This window comes from Amphiprion ocellaris, chromosome 9, assembly GCF_022539595.1.
Source record: "Amphiprion ocellaris isolate individual 3 ecotype Okinawa chromosome 9, ASM2253959v1, whole genome shotgun sequence".
Taxonomy (NCBI): Eukaryota; Metazoa; Chordata; class Actinopteri; family Pomacentridae; genus Amphiprion; species Amphiprion ocellaris.
Window position 1 is genome coordinate 34,189,000 of NC_072774.1, and position 19,445 is coordinate 34,208,444.

The 19,445-nt window shown below is 38.8% G+C and overlaps 1 protein-coding gene and 1 long non-coding RNA gene across 3 annotated transcripts; one reads left to right on the forward strand and one right to left on the reverse strand.

The window, feature by feature from the left end:
* The first annotated feature begins 2,902 nt into the window (after positions 1–2,902).
* Positions 2,903–3,551, forward strand: LOC118471112 (uncharacterized). Its single transcript, XR_004848335.2, has 3 exons — positions 2,903–3,067; positions 3,263–3,432; positions 3,515–3,551. It is a non-coding gene; the product is annotated as an uncharacterized LOC118471112 (long non-coding RNA).
* Positions 3,552–5,944: 2,393 nt separating this feature from the next.
* Positions 5,945–18,017, reverse strand: LOC118471110 (uncharacterized). 2 transcript variants are annotated; one of them, XM_055013373.1, is made up of 6 exons: positions 12,096–18,017; positions 10,937–11,001; positions 10,578–10,672; positions 9,854–9,979; positions 8,068–8,128; positions 5,945–6,871 (listed from the first exon to the last, which is right to left on the reverse strand). In XM_055013373.1, the coding sequence occupies exon 1, from the start codon at positions 18,015–18,017 to the stop codon at positions 16,254–16,256; it is 1,764 nt and encodes a 587-aa protein (XP_054869348.1). In that variant the 3' UTR covers positions 5,945–6,871; positions 8,068–8,128; positions 9,854–9,979; positions 10,578–10,672; positions 10,937–11,001; positions 12,096–16,253. The 2 variants fall into 2 exon arrangements, with proteins under 2 accessions (XP_054869348.1, XP_054869347.1); XM_055013372.1 differs by having other exon boundaries at positions 10,937–18,017.
* Positions 18,018–19,445: the final 1,428 nt, after the last annotated feature.

Below are 19,445 nucleotides of genomic sequence, written 5' to 3' on the forward strand. Positions count from 1 at the left end.
GCATTTAAAGTCTATGAAGACTTTGTATTGTGCAAGTCTGGCAAGAACACATGCACCAGTAAGAGATGTAATGCAAACACGCATTACACTGAATATTGAGTACAGGGTGAACCCTAACTGCATATTCTGCTCAGTGATTGTGTACAGTGTTGCTTGCGACCTGGTGGTTCCCACTTGTGTTTCTTGCGTCCTCTTCCTGTCTCCAGGTGTGTATCAGCACGTTTCAGGCTCTGCTGTGGGTAGACATGCCATCAAGATCCTGGGCTGGGGAGAGGAGGATGGTGTTTTGTGACAGTCTCAGCCTTTGGCTGTGCCTGCTGCTGCTGCTGCTGCTGCTCCTTTCCCTCCTCCCTTCCTGAGGGTGGGCAGGGCTTCCTGGAGCTGCCTGGCCCCTCCTCTCCTCCTGGGCCATTTAAATTGATGCAGTACACCTGGCTCGCTCTGCTCCTGCGCCCTGGCCACCATGCTGCCCTTTTGTTCTTTCTTTATTTTAGTTTAGTTTGATTAATCTACATATCCACACACCACATGCACCATAACACTTGCACACGTACTGATCCACACTTTTCACGTTCTATTATTTAAATAAACATTTTGTTAAACCTTTGATTTCGTGTGGTCTCCCCTCTTTGTTACTTCTCATCGAGCCAGAGTAGTAACAGTTTCCTACTGGCTCTGTGTCAACTCCTGGAACACTGACTGGGGTGATAATGGTAAGCAGAGACATGTATTTTACTACTTTCAAGTTGCACAAAATAATCACTTTCATTATAAACAGTAGCGCTTCTACACTAAGACAGTGGGATATTAGAATCACTGCAGTATAACACACCACCTGCAGCCTTAAGTGACCACACTGCTGAACCAGCAGTGTTTTTCTCACGGTGTCTCAGAAACATAACCTTCATAAAGACTTAGATTGTCTTAGACTGTGATAGGGATTCTCAGATAAAACCTAAGGTAAGACAACAAACCAGCATGTGATAAGGATGTGAAGTATTTTCCATGAACAAGTCTGTGAATATTTTGTACCTTGAAAGCATAACTCTGCTATTGTGTTGCAGTAATTTCTCTTAACCCAGATTGGCTTGCATCGTATTGGAGCACAAGCCTTGCTGGTCTTAATTGACAGTGAATGAATAAATGCGTTTTTCCCACCCCTGTAGATCCGATTTAAAGTTTTGAGGTGCAGCGTCGTTACATCATCACTAGAGGGGGACACACTCCTTTTGTCTGTCATAGAACTGTGACCACAATTTACTGCTTTTAGTCCCTTTAGAGCCGACTGATGGCTTTGCTGTCAAAAGAAAGCCCCATGTTATGTGTGCAAACGTAAAAAGTCAAGCAGCCTTCACTTCACTCAGGTGGATTTGCAGATGTATTAGCAAAAATAGCAAGAATGTGCCTGCACACAAATCTCCATTGTTGAACGGATGATGTGTCTCTGTGAGAGGACATAAGAAAAGGTTAGACAACAGCTTACACAGGAAGATCATTTTCAAAGACACACCTGTGCAATTAATTATATCTCTGCTGCTTTGATGCCAGTTGTCACTGTCTTAGAAGTGATTGAATTGTTTTGAATGAAATAAAAAAGCAATGAATCTTTGGTCCTTTTGTGTTTTTACTCAATCTCCAACATTTTTTGACTGATTTCAAATCTTACAAGCCTTCCTCTGGATGAAAACACGCACACGCACACGCACACACACACACACGACCAGAGGAGTAACATTATATCAGTCTGGAAGTTCAACGTTGCTCCTGCTCAGAGATATTGACCTTTGAACTTTGACTTTGGTGCCTCTTTCAAAGCTTCTAATTCAACAATGAAAGGAGCTAGAATCATGGCACCAACAAAGCTCTTGACTTGTACTATCATGTAGCCTGTGGATTGACGTTATCACCAGCAGAGGGCATCACAAAATATGGTACAAATTTTATTTCCCCTGTATATATCAATTCCATTTGTAAATTCAATCCAAATAAAGGTGTTCCTCATCCAGTTAAACCACTAAATGTACTTATAGTTTTATATTTCACTCTTCCATTTAAGAAAAACTGCTATTTTGAAGAAGGAACTACAACCTCCAATAGAATAATAGAATACGAATAGACACGCCATGAAATATGTAGTTCTTCTTGGGGTTTACAAAGTAGGGTTGTGTTTTCTGTTAATAAACTAAAATAAACTGAATGAACTTCTGACAAATGTGATACTGTTAAAGTGTAATATGTGGCGTATGACATAAGTTTAAAAAACTACATCATATTGTGGTAATTTTGTGTTTTTAATACACCGGAAGTGTTTGGTGGAAATTTGCGCTCTTTGCGACCCGGATACGTCATGCTTCCCGCGGAACATCGCCAGCAGTGAAGTGGAAGATGGAGTGATTTCTTGCACAGACTGCCTTCCAAAACAAATGTTTTGCTCCAAATGTGACATTGCCGTACATCAGCAGTATAGTTTGCATAACCGATGCATGGTTGTCAAGGACTGTTGTCAAAACCTTCCTCCAACTGATGTTGTAACTGAAGATGCAAGTGGTGAGCCATCACTGTGTGAAGAAGGTATATAATAATTTTTGTGGAGTGTTTTCACAATATTGATTTTCTGTCCCATCATAATGTATTATATGCCAGTACCTTCCTGGTAGAAGTAACAATTATCAATTTATCTTTTACATAGTTCGTCTTCTGCCATTTGCTTTGCCACGAAGAATTTGCAGCTGTCCTTCAGAAATGTCAGTCGGTGCTGGACAAAAAATAATTTTCATTAACATAAATGGTTATGTATGTTAACATTTTAACTAGTGTGCAAACATATCCTTGGCTAATTTTGATGATTTTATCTACCGTTTGTCTCAACAGGTCGTTATGACCTTCGTCTTCCTCTGCTGACCTGTGAAAACTGTCACTGCCAGTGGACACCACCAGTGCCTGGCACGATCGATTTGCATACGGCGTTTGCAATTGATGTTTTTAGGTCATATGAAGACTTCAAAATCAGCTGTCCTGACACGCTTTCACCCGAATGCTGGAAAGTTGCTCAGTTCATGCTGGCAGGGTAATGCATAATTTACAAAATCAGATGAGGCTTTTTACATTTTATTTTTTTCAAATGAATGTATTTGTGCAGTAATTGCAAAAAGATAATGATGTCACACTATCTTTTAAAAGCTGTGTAACTGATGCATGTTACCATGCGAGGTAAGGTCTTTGACATCCTTTTGGCATTTAATTCTGTATTCATTGGTGTCAGGTCGGGTCTGGTGAGATTTTCCAAAGAAGTTTCTTAGAGTGGACATACTGCCGTCACAAAATTGAAAAATTGCTTGGAGATGACCATTTCTCATGTCCTGCCTGTGGAGATGATATTGTTGCACTGAGCCTTGATGGCAACAGAAAACTTTATTGTTTCAATCGTAAAGGGTGAGTAGCGGTAAAAAAAGTAAAATTAAAAAAAAATCTTTCTATACTGTATTCATTACTTAACTACTGTTTTCCTTTGTAGGACTGATGAAAGCCTATACTTTGAACGGACCTTCATCGCCAAAGACACAGATGTAGAGGAATTTGTGAAAACAATTTGAGAGAAAGTAAAATCTGTGACTTCACCTTAAATTTACTAATGGCATTTCTTTGTCTGCTACAGTTCTTGGTGGTATGTAAGATGTTAAATGCATAACATGTAAGTTTGAATTGGCTGTATTGCTTGTGTCACAGGGACCTGCACGCCCATCCTGCGGCAAGTCAAACTTCAAAGTAACCAGGGAGGTTGCTAGAAAGTCAGAGCCCAGACTGAATGAAGAGGGCATGATGGCATCAGACTGCAGACACTGCATTCTATTTAGTGGTAAGTTTTATTTTTAAATTGTTATGTATTTATTATTGTACATTATTGTAAGTATAGAATTATAGACAAACAGGGTTAAAATAGTCTTTGGAAATTTCCATAACACTTATGATTAATAGGTAAAGTGCTTTTTGTCATAGTAATTAGTAAATTTGGTATATTTAAGAATATTAATATAGTCATGAAATAAATCCTTTATTCAGAGGAAGCTTTCTGTGTTTTGGATGCAGGCCTTCACATGTTTCATGGGGAAATCTTTGCCTACCCTCTCTACCTACAGCAAGCTCTTGGGAAAGAACACAAGGTTGAGTTTGTCTGCACTGACATCATGTGTAAATACTATCCATATGTACAGAGCTGCAGTATGTCCTGCAAATGTGCCCGTTGTTGTCAGTGATGCATGCAAAAGGTCACTCAACAAAATGTTAGAAATAGAATGCTTCAGATGTTTTTTGATAATGGATGTACTTTCATGTTACAGCTGACTTAAGTCAGTGTGCTTTGGCTATTGGCAGGTGGAATGGAGTGGTCGCAACCAGGAATTGCGGGGACAACATATTTGACAAAAGTATGCATTTCAGCTCAGAAGCAGCATTTTAAGCGTATAAAAGTCATGAAGGCTGCAATAACGTGAACTTCATGTTGACATACAAATTTCTTCTTCAGAATGAATTGAAATGTGATAATGAATTGAAATGTGATAAATATTTCAAATGATGTTTCAGTTGATTTGCTTTGAAGGAATTGCGGGAAAAACATATATTATTTTACATATTTTACCAAAGTGTACATTTCAGCTCACGAGCAGCATTTTAAGCGTCTAAAAATCATGAAGGCTGCAATAACGTGAGCTTCATGTTGACACACAAATTTCTTCTTCAGAAGGACTTGAAATGTGATAATTACAAAGGCAAATGATGTTTAAATTGATTTGGATTAAAGGAATTTCGGGAACAACATGTGATAAATATGAAGGCCAATGATGTTTAAGTTGATTTGGTTTGAAGGAATTACGGGGACAACATATTTTACCAAAGTGTCCATTTCAGCTCAGGGACAGCATTTGAAGCAACCCTGTCTCCGCAAAATTACGTTCTCAGACAACTAAAATGCATTTTCAATTACGTGGCAGCAGAAACGTAATTCGTCCGCCGTTAACGTATAAAGTCTCTAACGTATAAAAATGCGTTTGTATTCAGTGTATTCCTGCCTTTCATTTTATTGCCTGCCTTCACCAATACTCGCGCACACACGTACACAATGACAGACACATAGATAGATAGATAGATAGATAGATAGATAGATACCACTCACTTTGTATGTGTATGAGGGATGTTTTGGAGCAAATATTTGCCTCGTGATTTATTCTAGCAAATATGCTTTTGTTGTTTTTCTGCGTTGCTCATTTTAATTAATGCATTCATTAAGAATTTGTGTCTGTTTTCATCGGGACAAAGTCCTCGCTGTGTTTTAATCATAATTCTCCTGCGCGGTGTTTTATTCTGACAGTGACATGGATCTGTTTCCTTCCCTGGGGTGGTTCTGCTAGCGTTTTTTACTTGACTAAATATACTGAATAATAAATTTGACATGAAACGAGAAAACTGGAATGAGTGTTGCCTCAGTATTCCTCCTAGTTTTCCCCCAGCTGTCATGTCATTCATACTTTAACTCTGCGATTTTGGAATAGCCTCGTGGAGACTTCAGTCCGGCTACACGGCAGCGGTTTGGACTTCTGATTTACTTTGTATGTTGCTAACCGGAATGCTTTCATGTAGGGCCGGAAGTGCGTGACTTTACTCCGCTTCCGTCGTTCTTTAACCAATCAGAGCGTTAATAAATATTAAAGATGCGCTGCAGCGACCAGACAGAACAGCGACACCAAGTACATTGAAATGACATGTTCCTTCTCGAAAACCAGGGGAGAAAAGTTCACCGTGCCAGATTTAGTCAACCTTTTCAAAACACTTTTTCAAATACGTTTTAGATGCAATTTGCAGATTTTTCTGAAGATGTGTAGTGAACTCCCCTCTTCAATACAGATGATGTACTCCAAAACATCACATAAACAGTCTTCTATTACAGAAACCTTCATCATTCTGAAGGAATTATTTGATAAATGTTAAACTTTATCAGTAGCAATACTTTTTCTTCAACACAAAATCTAAAAGAAAGAAAATTTAAAAAAGGATTTTGAACAGTGTGCTTTATTGCAAAATAAAGTTCATGAACAGCAGGTTTCAGGCGTGGTCGTCACTGCCATCGAAGTTGTTCTGACTCCTGCCAGTGACTGAAAGGTTAAGTTCCCCCTCGTGGTGATTTTTAGTTACTGCAGCTTTAAGGACCAGGCAGTGTCAGTGTTCAGGCATACGTTGCAAGTGCTCCACCACAGAAAGTTGATTGTCTGAGTCTTGGAGTGGAACCAACAGTGAGTATGGATGCAATGATTATTTTAGTTGTTTTGTGGCACTGTGAATTTGAAGATGGTGTTTAGGACGTTTATTTTGAGTCACGAAAACCGTGCTAACGATGCTAATGCTAATCGCGAAGCTAACCGCTAGCAAGAGGCTAGTTTAGCTGCTATGGCTAATTCAGTTCATGGCAGAGCCATGGCAGAGCATACAACACAAACCTCGTTTGTGTTGTATGCTATGTTTATGTGTGAACCAGTATTGCTGTTAATTGTGTTTATGCTGTTACTTACCTGCAAAAGATGTGTTTGCTTTATTTAAGTGCGATGTACTCACCTGATTTACAACCTGAAAAGGAAGAAGGAAAGTGTGACCAGTGTTGCTGCATATATTTATTTTCATTCATATTTTAATTGTAACATTGTGTATATTTCATTGTGTTGCAGTTTTACAAAAAAAGGTATTGAGAAGATTCAGTAAAGCATCTTCAGACGGAACTACTGAGTCTCTCAACTTTGTTCGCTATTTGTCAGCCAGGACAGAATAGAAGTCCTCCTTTTCCTCCTCCTCCTCCACCAGGGCAGTGGGGTTCATCAAGACTTTCCTGTATATAAAAGCATTAACTATTATCATGGTTTGTAACCATGTTTTCAGTCCTTTTATGTGCTGGCAGCAATATTGTGTTTGACAATACACAAATCTTTATTGTATAATTTCCAGCAATATTAAGGAATGCTGAGATAAATATTATAGTAACTGCATTAATGTATTAATTAAGCAACTAAATACATTAATTAATGTATTTAGTTGCTGATGCAGAAATCACATAAATATATTTTTATGTTTGGTCATGATTTGGTGCCAAAAATCTACCAAGAATGTTTAATCAATTACATTAATTTCACTTTGATTTGACCGATCGCTCAAAAACGTGATTTGATTTGACCGATCGCTCAAAAACGTTCATCATGTCTTCTTGTTAATATAATAGTTTTGAGTTATTTTATTCAGACATAAAATGAATAGACAGATCTTGATTACCTTGACAGTTTCAGTGAAAACTTTCAAGTTCTGTCTATTCATTTTATTTCTGCACAAAAGAACTCAAAACTACTGAACTACAGTGATTTTCTGCATTATCAGACCACCCCTGACCAAAGTGCACTTCTTCAATACATGAAGTTTAAAGTTTAACAGGTTTAATGTGCAGCAGCCAGTTAAAAAAAAAAGCGGCTACATTGATCGGTAAAATAAATTCTTCACACACGTTTAGCAGTTTTCTACCAGCATTCTTGTATTGCATCATTTGCAGTAGCTGCTCTTCACCATCATAATTTTTCATATTCCTTGTAGCTAACTGTTATAACAACTGAAGCAGCTGGCACATGAGATGTCCATTTTGTGTTAAACCCCCCCCCCCCCCCCCCTTTTGTGACTCACACAGAATCTGAAGTAGAAAGTCTGATTTAACAAAGAAACCTGACAACCACCTTTGTGATGCCCATTAACTTTGACTGAGGCTTTAGTTTTTGTCGAGCCGATGTACACAAAGAAAGCCTGGCTATACTGAACTTGCTTCATAGCACAGCCCTCAGAGTAACAAAGTTAGATTTTTGGTGTCACAGAAATGTGACTCATATTTCTAGATATTAGCCATATTGTCAGCACAAGCTGTAGAGTGATTAGGTTTTTCCTATAACCGATCCTCTGTCACAGAATCTTGACACAGAATACTGACATTTCCTATTGCTGGGGGGCTTATTATTGAATAAATTCATCTACAAGGCTATATGTATGTACCTCAGTTGCTGAAATCCGAAGGCAAGACAGGGGCTCCCAAGAATTCTTCCATTTAATTCCGCTGTTTTAAAAGAGATGAAAATAAGACACTATTAAAAAATAAAGCAATATACTATTCATACTTACATGTAATCGCGTAATTATGTACTGCCCCACCACAATAAATAAGTACTGAAAATTGGCCATCATAAAAAAATACAGCACATCATAAACGGATCTCAGAAGAAACAGCTTGCAAATACCACATTTTACTTGTACAAACAAATGTGTTTCAATTGCACCAGCAAAACTTTTTCTACCTGCTGTCCAAAATCTTCATCACAGTCACATGATCACAACTGAGGGTGGATGGAGAAACAGAACACCTCTAAAGCGAAATGCCCAGCCAAGCTACAAGTTTCTCATCAGACCTAAGGTTATATAGCATTGCTTCCCTCCCACTGTTAAGTCTTTGACTTCACACTGTGTTGTGTGTTGCCTGTCAATAAATCGTTTTACGTGATTTAATTTCATTATTACAAATACTTGAAGTTGTGTTTGACTTAGTCTAATACAATTTTGGTCTTTCACAGAGCGTAGAACACATTTTATACAAAATAACCTTGTAAAAGTAAACTGCTGCACATTGTAAAATTGAGATGAAAAACCTACAAGGATGCCTTACATAACACTATGTAATCTATAATCTGCCTGTGCAACACCTTGCATTTATTGTGGATTACCAGTGCTGGCTATTTACCAAATCTTTCCTCTCATTGCCAAAGTAGACAGGATGTTATTTGACATTTACCATGTTGTGCAGGGACGCCACTCAAGAAGCACCTGTAATGCAACGCATTGTTCCGGTCGTTGTTGGCCTTCTTAATACATTTTTTTAAAATGTTATCATGCATACAGTATTGTACACAAACAATGTATGCATGAAGATTTATAAAATTACTATACATATACAACAGCATCATTCAGTGAAGTGTAAACAATAACAGTCTGGTGAAATAAAAGGATATTAGCATTAGATTTTTTTGTTAAATGGCCAAATTCTGGTACCTGCACAAAGTGGCATTAATTTCCTTTTAAGTGCCTATATTTACTCTACAATATTAGCCAGTCAGTCAATTTACCATGTCTAAGGGAAATATTAACATCAAATCCAATGTGGGATAGTACTCCTTGTGCTGCAAGAGTGACCACCTGACCCAGATGATAGATTTCTAGAACAATTGTAAATTAAAGTATAAAGACAAAGTCCTTACACTGTTGGAAGAATTTTGTTCAAATGTAACACAAGCAACTCTGCATTTTAAAATATTATAGATTAGCTCATTAGAAAATAAAAAGCTGTTTGCTGAAACTAATTTTGTCTTCTGTCCTTCCAATAATCTTTGAAAAAGGAAAGGTCACTGTATTGGATCTCTCGGTGCACTCATCACATTGTTCTCCTAAGTAGATAAAAATTAGAACAGTTGGTTTGACGCCATTTAATAGAGGGAACTAGAGCAACACTGTAACAGACTTGATTTTCTTTTTATGTGCGGCCTTATAGTAGTACATGACCAAACCCTCACTGAATTATTCAGACACCTTAACAACAATGTAATGTGGTATGTAAACTCAATAGTATCTAACTGTACAATACATCCAAATGTAAACAAAAGATAAATGAGACTTCAACAATATCTAAATATTGAAATAATACAAACATTGCTCTATAAGATAAAATTCACTGACTCAACAAATAGACCTAATTGGATTGACATTAAAACATAAAGCGATTCTGAAAACATACCTGTAGTTTGACGTTTTCTTTTGCCACCTCTGTTTCGGCTCTTGCTCCCAGCCTTGCTTCCTTGAAATATGTTCAAATGTCCCACCATGTGGCTTGCAGGCTCTTTTCCAACAGCTACATCTGAAGCTAAGTTTTGTAGAGAAAGTATCAAAAATATATATTATTCATTTAAGGTGACTCTAATTTCAAATCAAAAATATCTCTGTAGATTTGAGAAATCTTGTATGTTATAAACCCCAGCAGAAAAAAAACTGTCTTTCTGTAGCATAGCTCCTGTCAACGTGACTACGTTGACAGGTAATTCTTGTGTTCAAAACCTAAGTATTTCAGCCAATAAATAAGGCTTGATTAATGATAATACTACACTTGTTTTTTATGAATCAATACAAGCCATGTTCAGTTTCACTCAGAAATGTCCTGTCTGTCTTGGTCTCTTTCACCCTTTCCACATCATAGCACCACTTCTTCTGCATGACATCAGAGTCACAGGAGTACATTTTACTTGACCAGACCTCTTCTATGAGAGCATTATAAATTAAAATACTTCCATTTTGAAATCAGCATGTCAGTTGCAAAATCACAAAGCAACATCAAAAAGTTGAAAATGTTAATGTTGTGCTGTGTAAACTTTTTTTCCACCTAATGCACTCTGTTAAGTGTATTAAAATTCAAATTATAGTCAGTATTCTGGACAAATTTTGGACAATATTTTTTCAATACATACCCTCATTCTGTGATTGTGTCATTTGTCTTCTAGTGGTCTTGCCACCCCCCCGTCGATGCCTCCCACAGAGCTGCTTTCAGGGTCTTCTGTGATATCTGCCCAATATGGAGAATACATTTGTAGCGTAACTTCCAAAACCTTATGGTAAACCAACAAGGAATGCAATAGGTATCCCTGTATCAACATAGCAGTTTGACAACTGCTATGTTGATACATTTAATCAACCATTAAGTGAAATTAAGCACATAAAGCTCTTGAAGTTATCTCCTCATCTGTGAAAGAGGATCAACACTTGCCTTATTTAAAAGTTTACAAGTCACATCATTATGATTAAATATGCAATTTTGATCCACACTGACCTTTTGTTCCACTCACTGACTCCTTCCTATTCACCATTTTCATGACCCGATTACCGTAGGTCCATCTGCAAAAATATTGCAGGCAAACAAAAAAATTCAATGTCATCCGTCTCCCTTGATTGTTCTGTGATATTCAAATCATCAGCAAGCTGCAAATCATTGTCCACTGTCTTATCACATTGTTACATATCCCAAAACTAAAAACTACAAGTTCTAAATACACATAGATGAAAAATGAAGACAACAATCTCTTTTCAAAACACACCTGTATCTAGCTTTTTTTCCACCCTCTGAACCTTTGAACTTTTGGTTCCAGTGCCATCATCCATCATACTGCCTTCTACAACAATGCTTCCACGGTCTTCTGTTACACTGATGTGTCCTGATGGAACACATTGTGGAATCCTAAGGCCAGTAACCTCCTAAATCAATCAAATTAATTAACTATCAGAGAATTACTGGACCAGCTCTCCATCTAACGGGTCCGGTTCCTGCAGCCCAGAGGGTCTAACCCAGATGGGATCTGAGGAATGTTTAAGCTGGTAAGCAAGACAATTCACCTAGCTTCTAACTGCCTCCATCCGGACGCCGATCCTGCTTCCTCTGATAACTAACTCAACTGAGTAGCCACTTTCGAATGGTCAAGTTAATTACCAGTCACGTCTGTTAACGGCAGCTTTTCTCTTAACGGATTTTGCACTTGGTAAGTTGCTAGGTTTAAATTTAGAGGTTAAGGAACGGATAACCCCAAGGATAAGTTTAAAAAAGGCTACCCTCGGCCCCAACGACTAGGTAACCTGACAGAACCTGTTTGATGTAATGCACACATTAACCTGACTTTTTACAAACTGAGAAGATATATGTGGTTAATTCATCATCATGATAAAAATAAACAGAATTTCCAATCTATTAACTTTAATTGCAGGATGAATACTTTAATTGAATATTAATTGAATATTTCAGCAGGGAAATAGCAATAGCAGGGAAATAGCAATAGCCCATAAATCACCAAACAATCAATTAAACACTAATTCTTATAACAATCCTCTAATATGACTCCTAAGTGGAACTAAGCTTTTATCTAAGAAGAGTAATAATCACCCAGACTATGTAATTTGGAGGGGGAGAGCAGACGGTGTGGCCACACCTGGCTGCTCACCTGAAGACCGACGAGCCACCGGGGCCCTGCTCCAGGGGGGAGGTGGAGAGAGAGTTCAGTCTCCATTTAGAACTGCTGGTATCCTTTATGTTGTTTGGACCAATAAAAACTTTGTTATAATCCACTCGGGTGTCAATCCTTTGGAAATAATAGAGTTCAGTATGTTCCTTCAGTCAGTGCTATTGTTAGATCCCAGTTCTGTAATCCTCAAACAGTGCAGAAGGAGCAGTCCTTAAATCCATAATTCCTGTGGAATAGTTATTCCTTTACAGATCGTGTTGAATTCTCTTCCAAGTTACGTGGTAAAATCCCTCATGCTCAGAACATTGCTGCCTGGCTTGCATCCAGTGACTACCTCGTAACTCTCCCAATAATTCTTTCCAACAGGTGCATTTTATAGCATAACTTCTCTCTCCAGAATTTACATACGTGATGACAGCATATTCAGTTTGCATACGTGATGACGGCACACTTTAATTTACATACGCGATGACAGCAGTACTAAATTATGGGGATGATCTGTGGACTGTACTCTGATGATGTATAGTTTTGTGTACTCAACAAAGGTACACAAACAGCACTACTAGGTGTATTTGTCTACAGTCATAAGCAAAATATTTAGTTATGATTACAATGTGATTTCATGTTCCTTTCATGATGCCTTAAAGCTGATTTCCAAAATTAAAATGAATTCTTTAAAGCCACATTACTTAGCTATGGCTAGTAAAAGTCACCTGTTTAATGACAAGGACATCCTTGTCATTAAACAGGTGACTTTTACTAGAATGTTGAGAAAAACACCAAATGAACTAGCATTTCATAAAGTGTGAAGTGTGTGCTTGCCATTTTGAAGCAGGAGTCTAAAACGTGTACCATTGCAGTCCTTCTTAATGTTTTCTTTCCATTTTTTTCCATAGCTGCAAACCTCGTTCTCTCTTTGAGAAGCCTTTCCTTATGCGGCTGTACAGCACTGCATTTAGGACACTTCTTCCATGCAACGAAGATTTTCTTGTGGCAGGCCACACATTTCTCTAGATTACGTGTCCCCATGTCTGCAACAACAGGAGAAAGTTATATCTGGATGGCTCTTTAAAACATTTGTCTGTCGGCACATATTCTGCAATATGTTGCTGTTCAACTGTTAGCAGAAATAATTTGAACCAGTAACACTGCCCGTATTGTAGGCCAATTTTAAAACTTTAAAAACTTCTCTTTACCATACATGCATAGTAACCCTTCAGAAATTCCGTCTGTCCTAATGACTTTTTTCTTATCAAAGCATAAAGCTATAGCAATAGCTAAGACAAAGAGCTAGTTTACATAATCTCCTTAATAAAATCTGACATCTCTGTTAATTAGGAACTGTCATCATCAATCCCCCCCCAAGATGCTTATCTAGAAATTCATCCGTTCGGCAATGAGTGACATATGAGGCGCAAACATGTCCATGTTATTCAAGCACACGATACTTATCGGTTCGGTGTAAAGTTTATCTGGTTCTGATGGAGGTGAACGTGTCACGGTGACTCCAGGATAGGATCCTCGCAGCAGACGCGTCTTTCTTTCACGTCATTCTCTTAATCGATTATCCAGTTTTATAGCCATGGCAATCCACAGGTCCAAGGAAGAGGGTTGGTCTCGTAACGTTAAGACAGGAGAAAGGAGAAGACAGAAGGAGAAGATGAGAATAAGGGAAAGGAGGAAAAGAAGAATAAGGAGGGAAAATAATAACACAATGGCTGAAGAATAAAGAAGAGAAGAAGGAAAGGAGGAAGAAAAGAAGGAAGAAAAACGGAGTAAAGGGAGGAAAAGTAGCAGAAGTAGAAGAAAGAGGAACAATGAGGAGAGAAGAGGGATGAGAAAAAATGGAGTAGAAGAAGGAGACAGGAGAATGAGGAAGAGAAGAAAGAAGGAATAGGAGAAAGAAAGAAGACAGAGAGGGAACAGGAGGAGAAAATAAGAACGGGAAGAAGGGGGAAGAGACAAAATGAATGAGGGACAGAATGAGGAAGAGTAAAAGGAGAAAAAAGGAGGAAGAGGAACAAGGAGTAGAGGGAAGACGAGATGGAGAAGAATGAGTTGTACAAGAGAAAGGAGGAGAACGAGGACAAAAGTCGTAGTAGCAAGAGAAAGGACAAGAAAGCGGGAAGAGAGGGAGAAGGAGGAGGAAGAGTAAAAGGAGAAAGATTAAGAAAAAGAAGAGGATAGCGTCAGATGAATAAAGAGTAAAGGAGGAAGAGATGAGAAAAGGGAGCAGTAAAGGAAGAGAAGAATGGCAAAGATGAGTCGACGACAATAAAGGCAGAAACAAATACAGAAGGAAGAGATAAAGAATGAAATGAAGATAGGAGGAGTAAGGAGAACAGAAGGAGGAGGAGAAAGAAGATGGAAAGAAGATAAATGACAGAAAAGAATGCTGGAGAAAAGAAGAAGGGAAAAGAACAAGGAGCAGATTAAGTAACAGCTGAAAAGTGAAGAGGAGGGAGGAGAAGATAGGAGGATGAGGAGAAAGGAGACAAAGAGTGGAAGGAGGAAAAAGGAGTTGGCGATAGAGAAAGAAGGAGAAAAAAGGAGAAGGAAAAATGAATGAGGGAGAAAAAAGAGGAGACAGAAGGAAGAAAAGACAAAAGGACAGTAAAGAGTCGGCAAGATTACTATTGCAACAACACATCATCAGTAGGGTAAAACTAACCTGTCTCATGACGGTCTAATCCCACCTCACGTTCCCTATTAGTGGGTGAACAATCCAACGCTTGGTGAATTCTGCTTCACAATGATAGGAAGAGCCGACATCGAAGGATCAAAAAGCTATGTCGCTATGAACGCTTGGCCACCACAAGCCAGTTATTCCTGTGGTAACTTTTCTGACACCTCCTGCTTAAAACCCAAAAAGTCAGAAGGATCATGAGGCCCCGCTTTCACGGTCTGTGTTCATACTGAAAATCAAGATCAAGCGAGGAAGAGGAAGAAAATGACAAAGGAGAATGAAACTTTTCGTTTCCTTACAAGGAAGAGAATTAGAAAAACAAGGAAGAAGAGCAAGGAGTAGAGATAGGCAGAGATGAAGAAGACAACAGAAGGAGGAGACAAAAACAAGAGGAAGAAGAGAAGGAGACAACAAAAAGAGGAGGACAAAGTAGGAGGAGATAAAAAGGAGGAGAAAAGAATGAGGTAGAAAAGGACAAGACAAGAATGAGGAAGAGAAAAAAGGAGAAGTGGAGGAGAAGGACAGAATGAGGAAGAGAAGGAGTAGACATAGTAAGAAGAAGAATGACGAGTGAAGGAGGAAGAGATGGAACAGTAGTAGAAATAGTAGGAGAGGAAGAGAAAAAAGAAACAAGGCGCAGAGGATAAAAAGAAAGAAGAAAGAGGAGGAAAAGAGGAGAGGAAAGAGGAAAATAGGAGGGGAGGAGAAGAAAAATAAGACTGGGATGAGAGAAGAATGGCAAGATAGAAGGAGAAGAGAAGGAGGAGGAAGAGCAGAAAGAGAAGCAAGGAGAGGAAGGGATGAAAAGAAGAGGAAGAAGGCAACAGAGAAGGAGGAGGAGAAAGGAGACAAAGAAAGAGTAGGAGAAGAAGGGAAGAAAAAGGTAGGAGGAGAGGAAAGGGAAGACGGAAGAAAAACAAGGAGTAGACAAAGGAAGAGGTGAAAAAGAAGGCGACAGGAGGAGAACAAGGAGAAGACTGAGAAGGAGTTAAAAGAATGAGACAAAAGAAAAGATAGAGAATGAGGAGAAGGAAGCAGAAGAAGACAAAGGAGTCTCAGAAGAAGAAAGGAGAATACAGAAAAGGAGGAGAAAGAGGGAAGTGGAGAAGGAGGGAGAAGACAAAGAAGAGGAGCAAGGAGTAAAGGGAGGAACAGATGAAGAAACATGAGTTGTACAAGAGGAAGAAGGAGAAAAAATGGAGAAGGGGAGAAAATGAAGGAGGAAGAGGAAAAGACAAGAATGACAAAAAGGAAGAAAGAGTGAGAATGAAAAAGGACAAAAAGAAGAAGATGGAAGGAGAAAAGGGAGGAAGAGATGAAAAGAGGGAGTAGTGTAAGGAGACAAAGAAGGAAAAGAGAAAGATGGAGAAGGAATAGGAATAGAAAAGCTTGGCATCAATGAATCCATGGTGAGATGTTGGAGTCGTCAGCGTGAACTGACTCAATGCGTTTTACTGCCGTGTTACAGGCACTGTTTGTAAAAAGTTAAAAATTTTTCTGCGTACATATCTCATGTTACAACTTGGACACTTGCGGCTTATAGTCAGGTGCAGCTTATATATATACAAAACTTTTTTTCTTCTTAAATGTAGTGGTTGCGGCTTATATTCAGGTGCGCTCAATACTCCGGAAATTACGGTAGGTGGAGGCAAAGGAGGAGGAAGAGAAGCAAGAGATGAAAAAAAGAGGAGAAAGGCAACAGAAGGAGGAGGACGAGGACGAGATAAAAACAAAGGCGCAGGAGAAAGTAGGAGAAGACAGAAGGAGGAAGGAAAAAATAGAAGATGGCATAGGAAAGGAAGATAGAAGGAAGAGGAGAAGGAAAAAATTAGGAAAAGGAGGCGAAAAAGAATGCAGAAGAGAAGGAGGAAGAAAAACAAGGAGTAGAGGGGAAAATAGATGGAAATGTAGGAGAGGAAGGAGGAGAACATAAAGGGGAAGGAGAAGAAAAGAGGAGAACAGAGAGGGGGAAGAAGAAAAAATAGGAATTGTGGGAGAATTATTAGAAAGAATGAAAAGAAAGGAGAAGAAAAAGAATGAAAGAGAGAAAAGAACAAGGAGAGAAGGAGGAAAAAATAGAAGGCAGAAGAAGGAGAAAAAGACAAGGAGAAAGAAGTAGAAGTCAGAGAAGGAGGAGCAGAAAGTGAAGAAGGAGGAAGAACAAGGAGTAAAAGGAGGAAAATTTCAAAAACTGGCTGAGGGAGGAGGAGAGGATGAAGAAAAAACGGGAAGAGGAGAAGAAAAAGGAGAAGAGGAGGATGGAGAAAAAATATGAGGATGGGATAAGAATGACAAAAAGACAGAAGAAGAAAAGAATGAGGAGTAGAATAAGACCAGACTAAAAGAATGAGGGAGAAAGGGAGAAGGAGGGAGAAGAACAAAGAGTAAAGGGAGGAAGAGATGAAGAAGAATGAGTAGAAGAGGAAAGTGAATAAAACAGGAGAAGAAAAAGAAGGGAGAGGAGAAGAAAGGAGAACAGAGAAGAGGAAGAAAATAGGAGTAGAAGACAGAAGGACAACAAAATAATGAAAAGAAGGAGGAGAAAGAAGAAGACAGAAGGACGAAGGAGGAGAAGAAAAGAGAAGAAGATGAAAAAGTAGCAGAGAACGTAAAGGAAAAAAGAATAAAGAGAGGACGAAGGAGAATAATAAGTAGTAGTAGAAGAAAAAAATGAAGAGACGAAGTAGAAGAAGTAGAGAAGAATGAATGAGACAAAGACAGAAGGAGAAGAAAAGAATGAGGAGATGAAGAGAAGAGGAGATAAGAATGAGGGAGAGTAGATTGGGAAGGAGGAAGCACAAGATATCTAAAACAAGAGGAAGAAGAGAAGAATAAGGAAAAAGCAACGAGTAAAAGGGATGAACAGATGAAAACATAGTGGGAGAGAAAGAATGAGAACAAAGAAAAAGGGGGGACAGAGAGGAGGAAGGAGAAAAACAGGGAGGAGAAGACAGGAAGATCATTAACAAGAATGAAAAGGAGAAGAAAGAATGAGAGGAAAGGAGGAGAAAAGGAGGAAGAAGGAGAAGACGGAATGGGGAGCTGAAAAAAGAAGGTAGAAAAGGAGAAGAGAATGAGGAGATGAAGAGAAGGGGAGATAAGAATGAGGGAGTGTAGATTGAGAAGGAAGTGCAAGAGATGAAAAACAAGAGGAAGAAGAACAGAAGAATGAGCAAAAAGAGCAACGAGTCAAAGGCATGCAGAGATGAAAACATAGTGGGAGAGAAAGAAGGAGAACAAAGAAAAAGGGGAGGAGAAGAAGAAAAAAAGGGAGAACAGAGAGGAGGAAGGAGAAAAACAGAGAGGAGAAGAAGACAGGAAGACCATTAACAAAGGAGGAAACAGAAAGAGTTGGAGAAAGAAGGAGGAGGAAGAGAAATAAAGAAAAGACATAGGAGGATGAGAAAAAAAGAGGAGAAAAAGATAGAAGAGGTAGAAGGAACAACATAGGAAAAGAAGAATAAGACAAAGAAGCAGAACGTAGAAGACAGAAAAGGGAGGAGCAAGAAGGAGAAACCAGAAGGAGAAGAAGAATGAGGGAGAAAGAAGAACAAGGAGTATAGGGAGGAAAAAATGAGAAGACAGAAGCAGGAAGAGATGACAGAAGGAGAAAGAAATTGAGGACAGAGAAGGAGGAGGAAAAATAAAGGAAAAACAGATGGAGAAAGGAGAAGAAGACAAAAGGAGAAGAAAAAGCAGAAAACAGAAGGAGGAGGAAGAGAAATAAGGAGAAGACAGAAGGAGAAAAAGAAAAGAATGAGGGCGCACGGAGGAAAAAATAAGACAGAACCAGGAAAAGATGATAGGAGAAAGAAACAGAAGACAGGGGAGGAGGAGAAATAAAGGAAAACTGAAGGAGAAAGAAGAAGAAAAAGCAGAAGGAGAAGGAACGAATAAGGAAGAGAAGGCGAAGGAGGAAGAATAAGGAGGAAAGAGAGGAAGAGTTGGAAAAGAAGCAGTAGGAGGAGAGGAAGGAGGAAGAGAAGTGAAGAAAAGGGGGGAAATGAAAAGAAAACAAAGGAGAGGAGGAAGGAGTAAAATACGAGGATGGGATAAGAAAAGCAGGAGAGGAAGGAAGACAAGAGAAAGAGACAACAACAGAGAGTGAGGAAGAGTAGAAAGAGGTTGAATAAGGAGTAACAGAGGAACAGGTGAAAAAGAATAAGTAGAAGAGGAAAGAAAACATGAAGAAAAAAGAGCAGAAGAAAAAGAAGAAAGAGGAGAAGAAAAGGGTGAAAAGAAGAAGGAGAAGAACAAAAGAATGAAGGAGACTGAAGAAGGACAGAAAATGCAAGAACAAGGAGTAAAGGAAGTTGTGTAAGGAGACAATGAAGAGAGGAGGAGAATAAAAGAACGAGAAAAAGGAGGAAGAGAAGAATGACAAAGAAACGAATAAGACAGTGAAGGATGAGAAAGAAGAAGACAAACAGAAGGAAGAGGAGAAAGAAGAAGAGGGAGATGCAAGGAGGAGTAGACAAGAAAGAGGAGGGTGGAGGGAAGAGGAGATGAAAAAAGAAAAGGGAAAATTCCAGAAGGAGGAGAAAAAAGGACAAGAAGACAGAAGAAAGGCAGAATAGGAAGAGGAGAAAAAGGAAAAGAAATGAGGAAAGAATCAGGAAGAGAAGGAGGTGGAAAAAGGAGAA

What these genes read in the sequence shown, in the direction of transcription:
- LOC118471110 (XM_055013373.1), bottom strand. Translation starts at nt 18,017, where the DNA reads ATGTTTTCATCTCTGCATGCCTTTGACTCGTTGCTCTTTTTGCTCATT.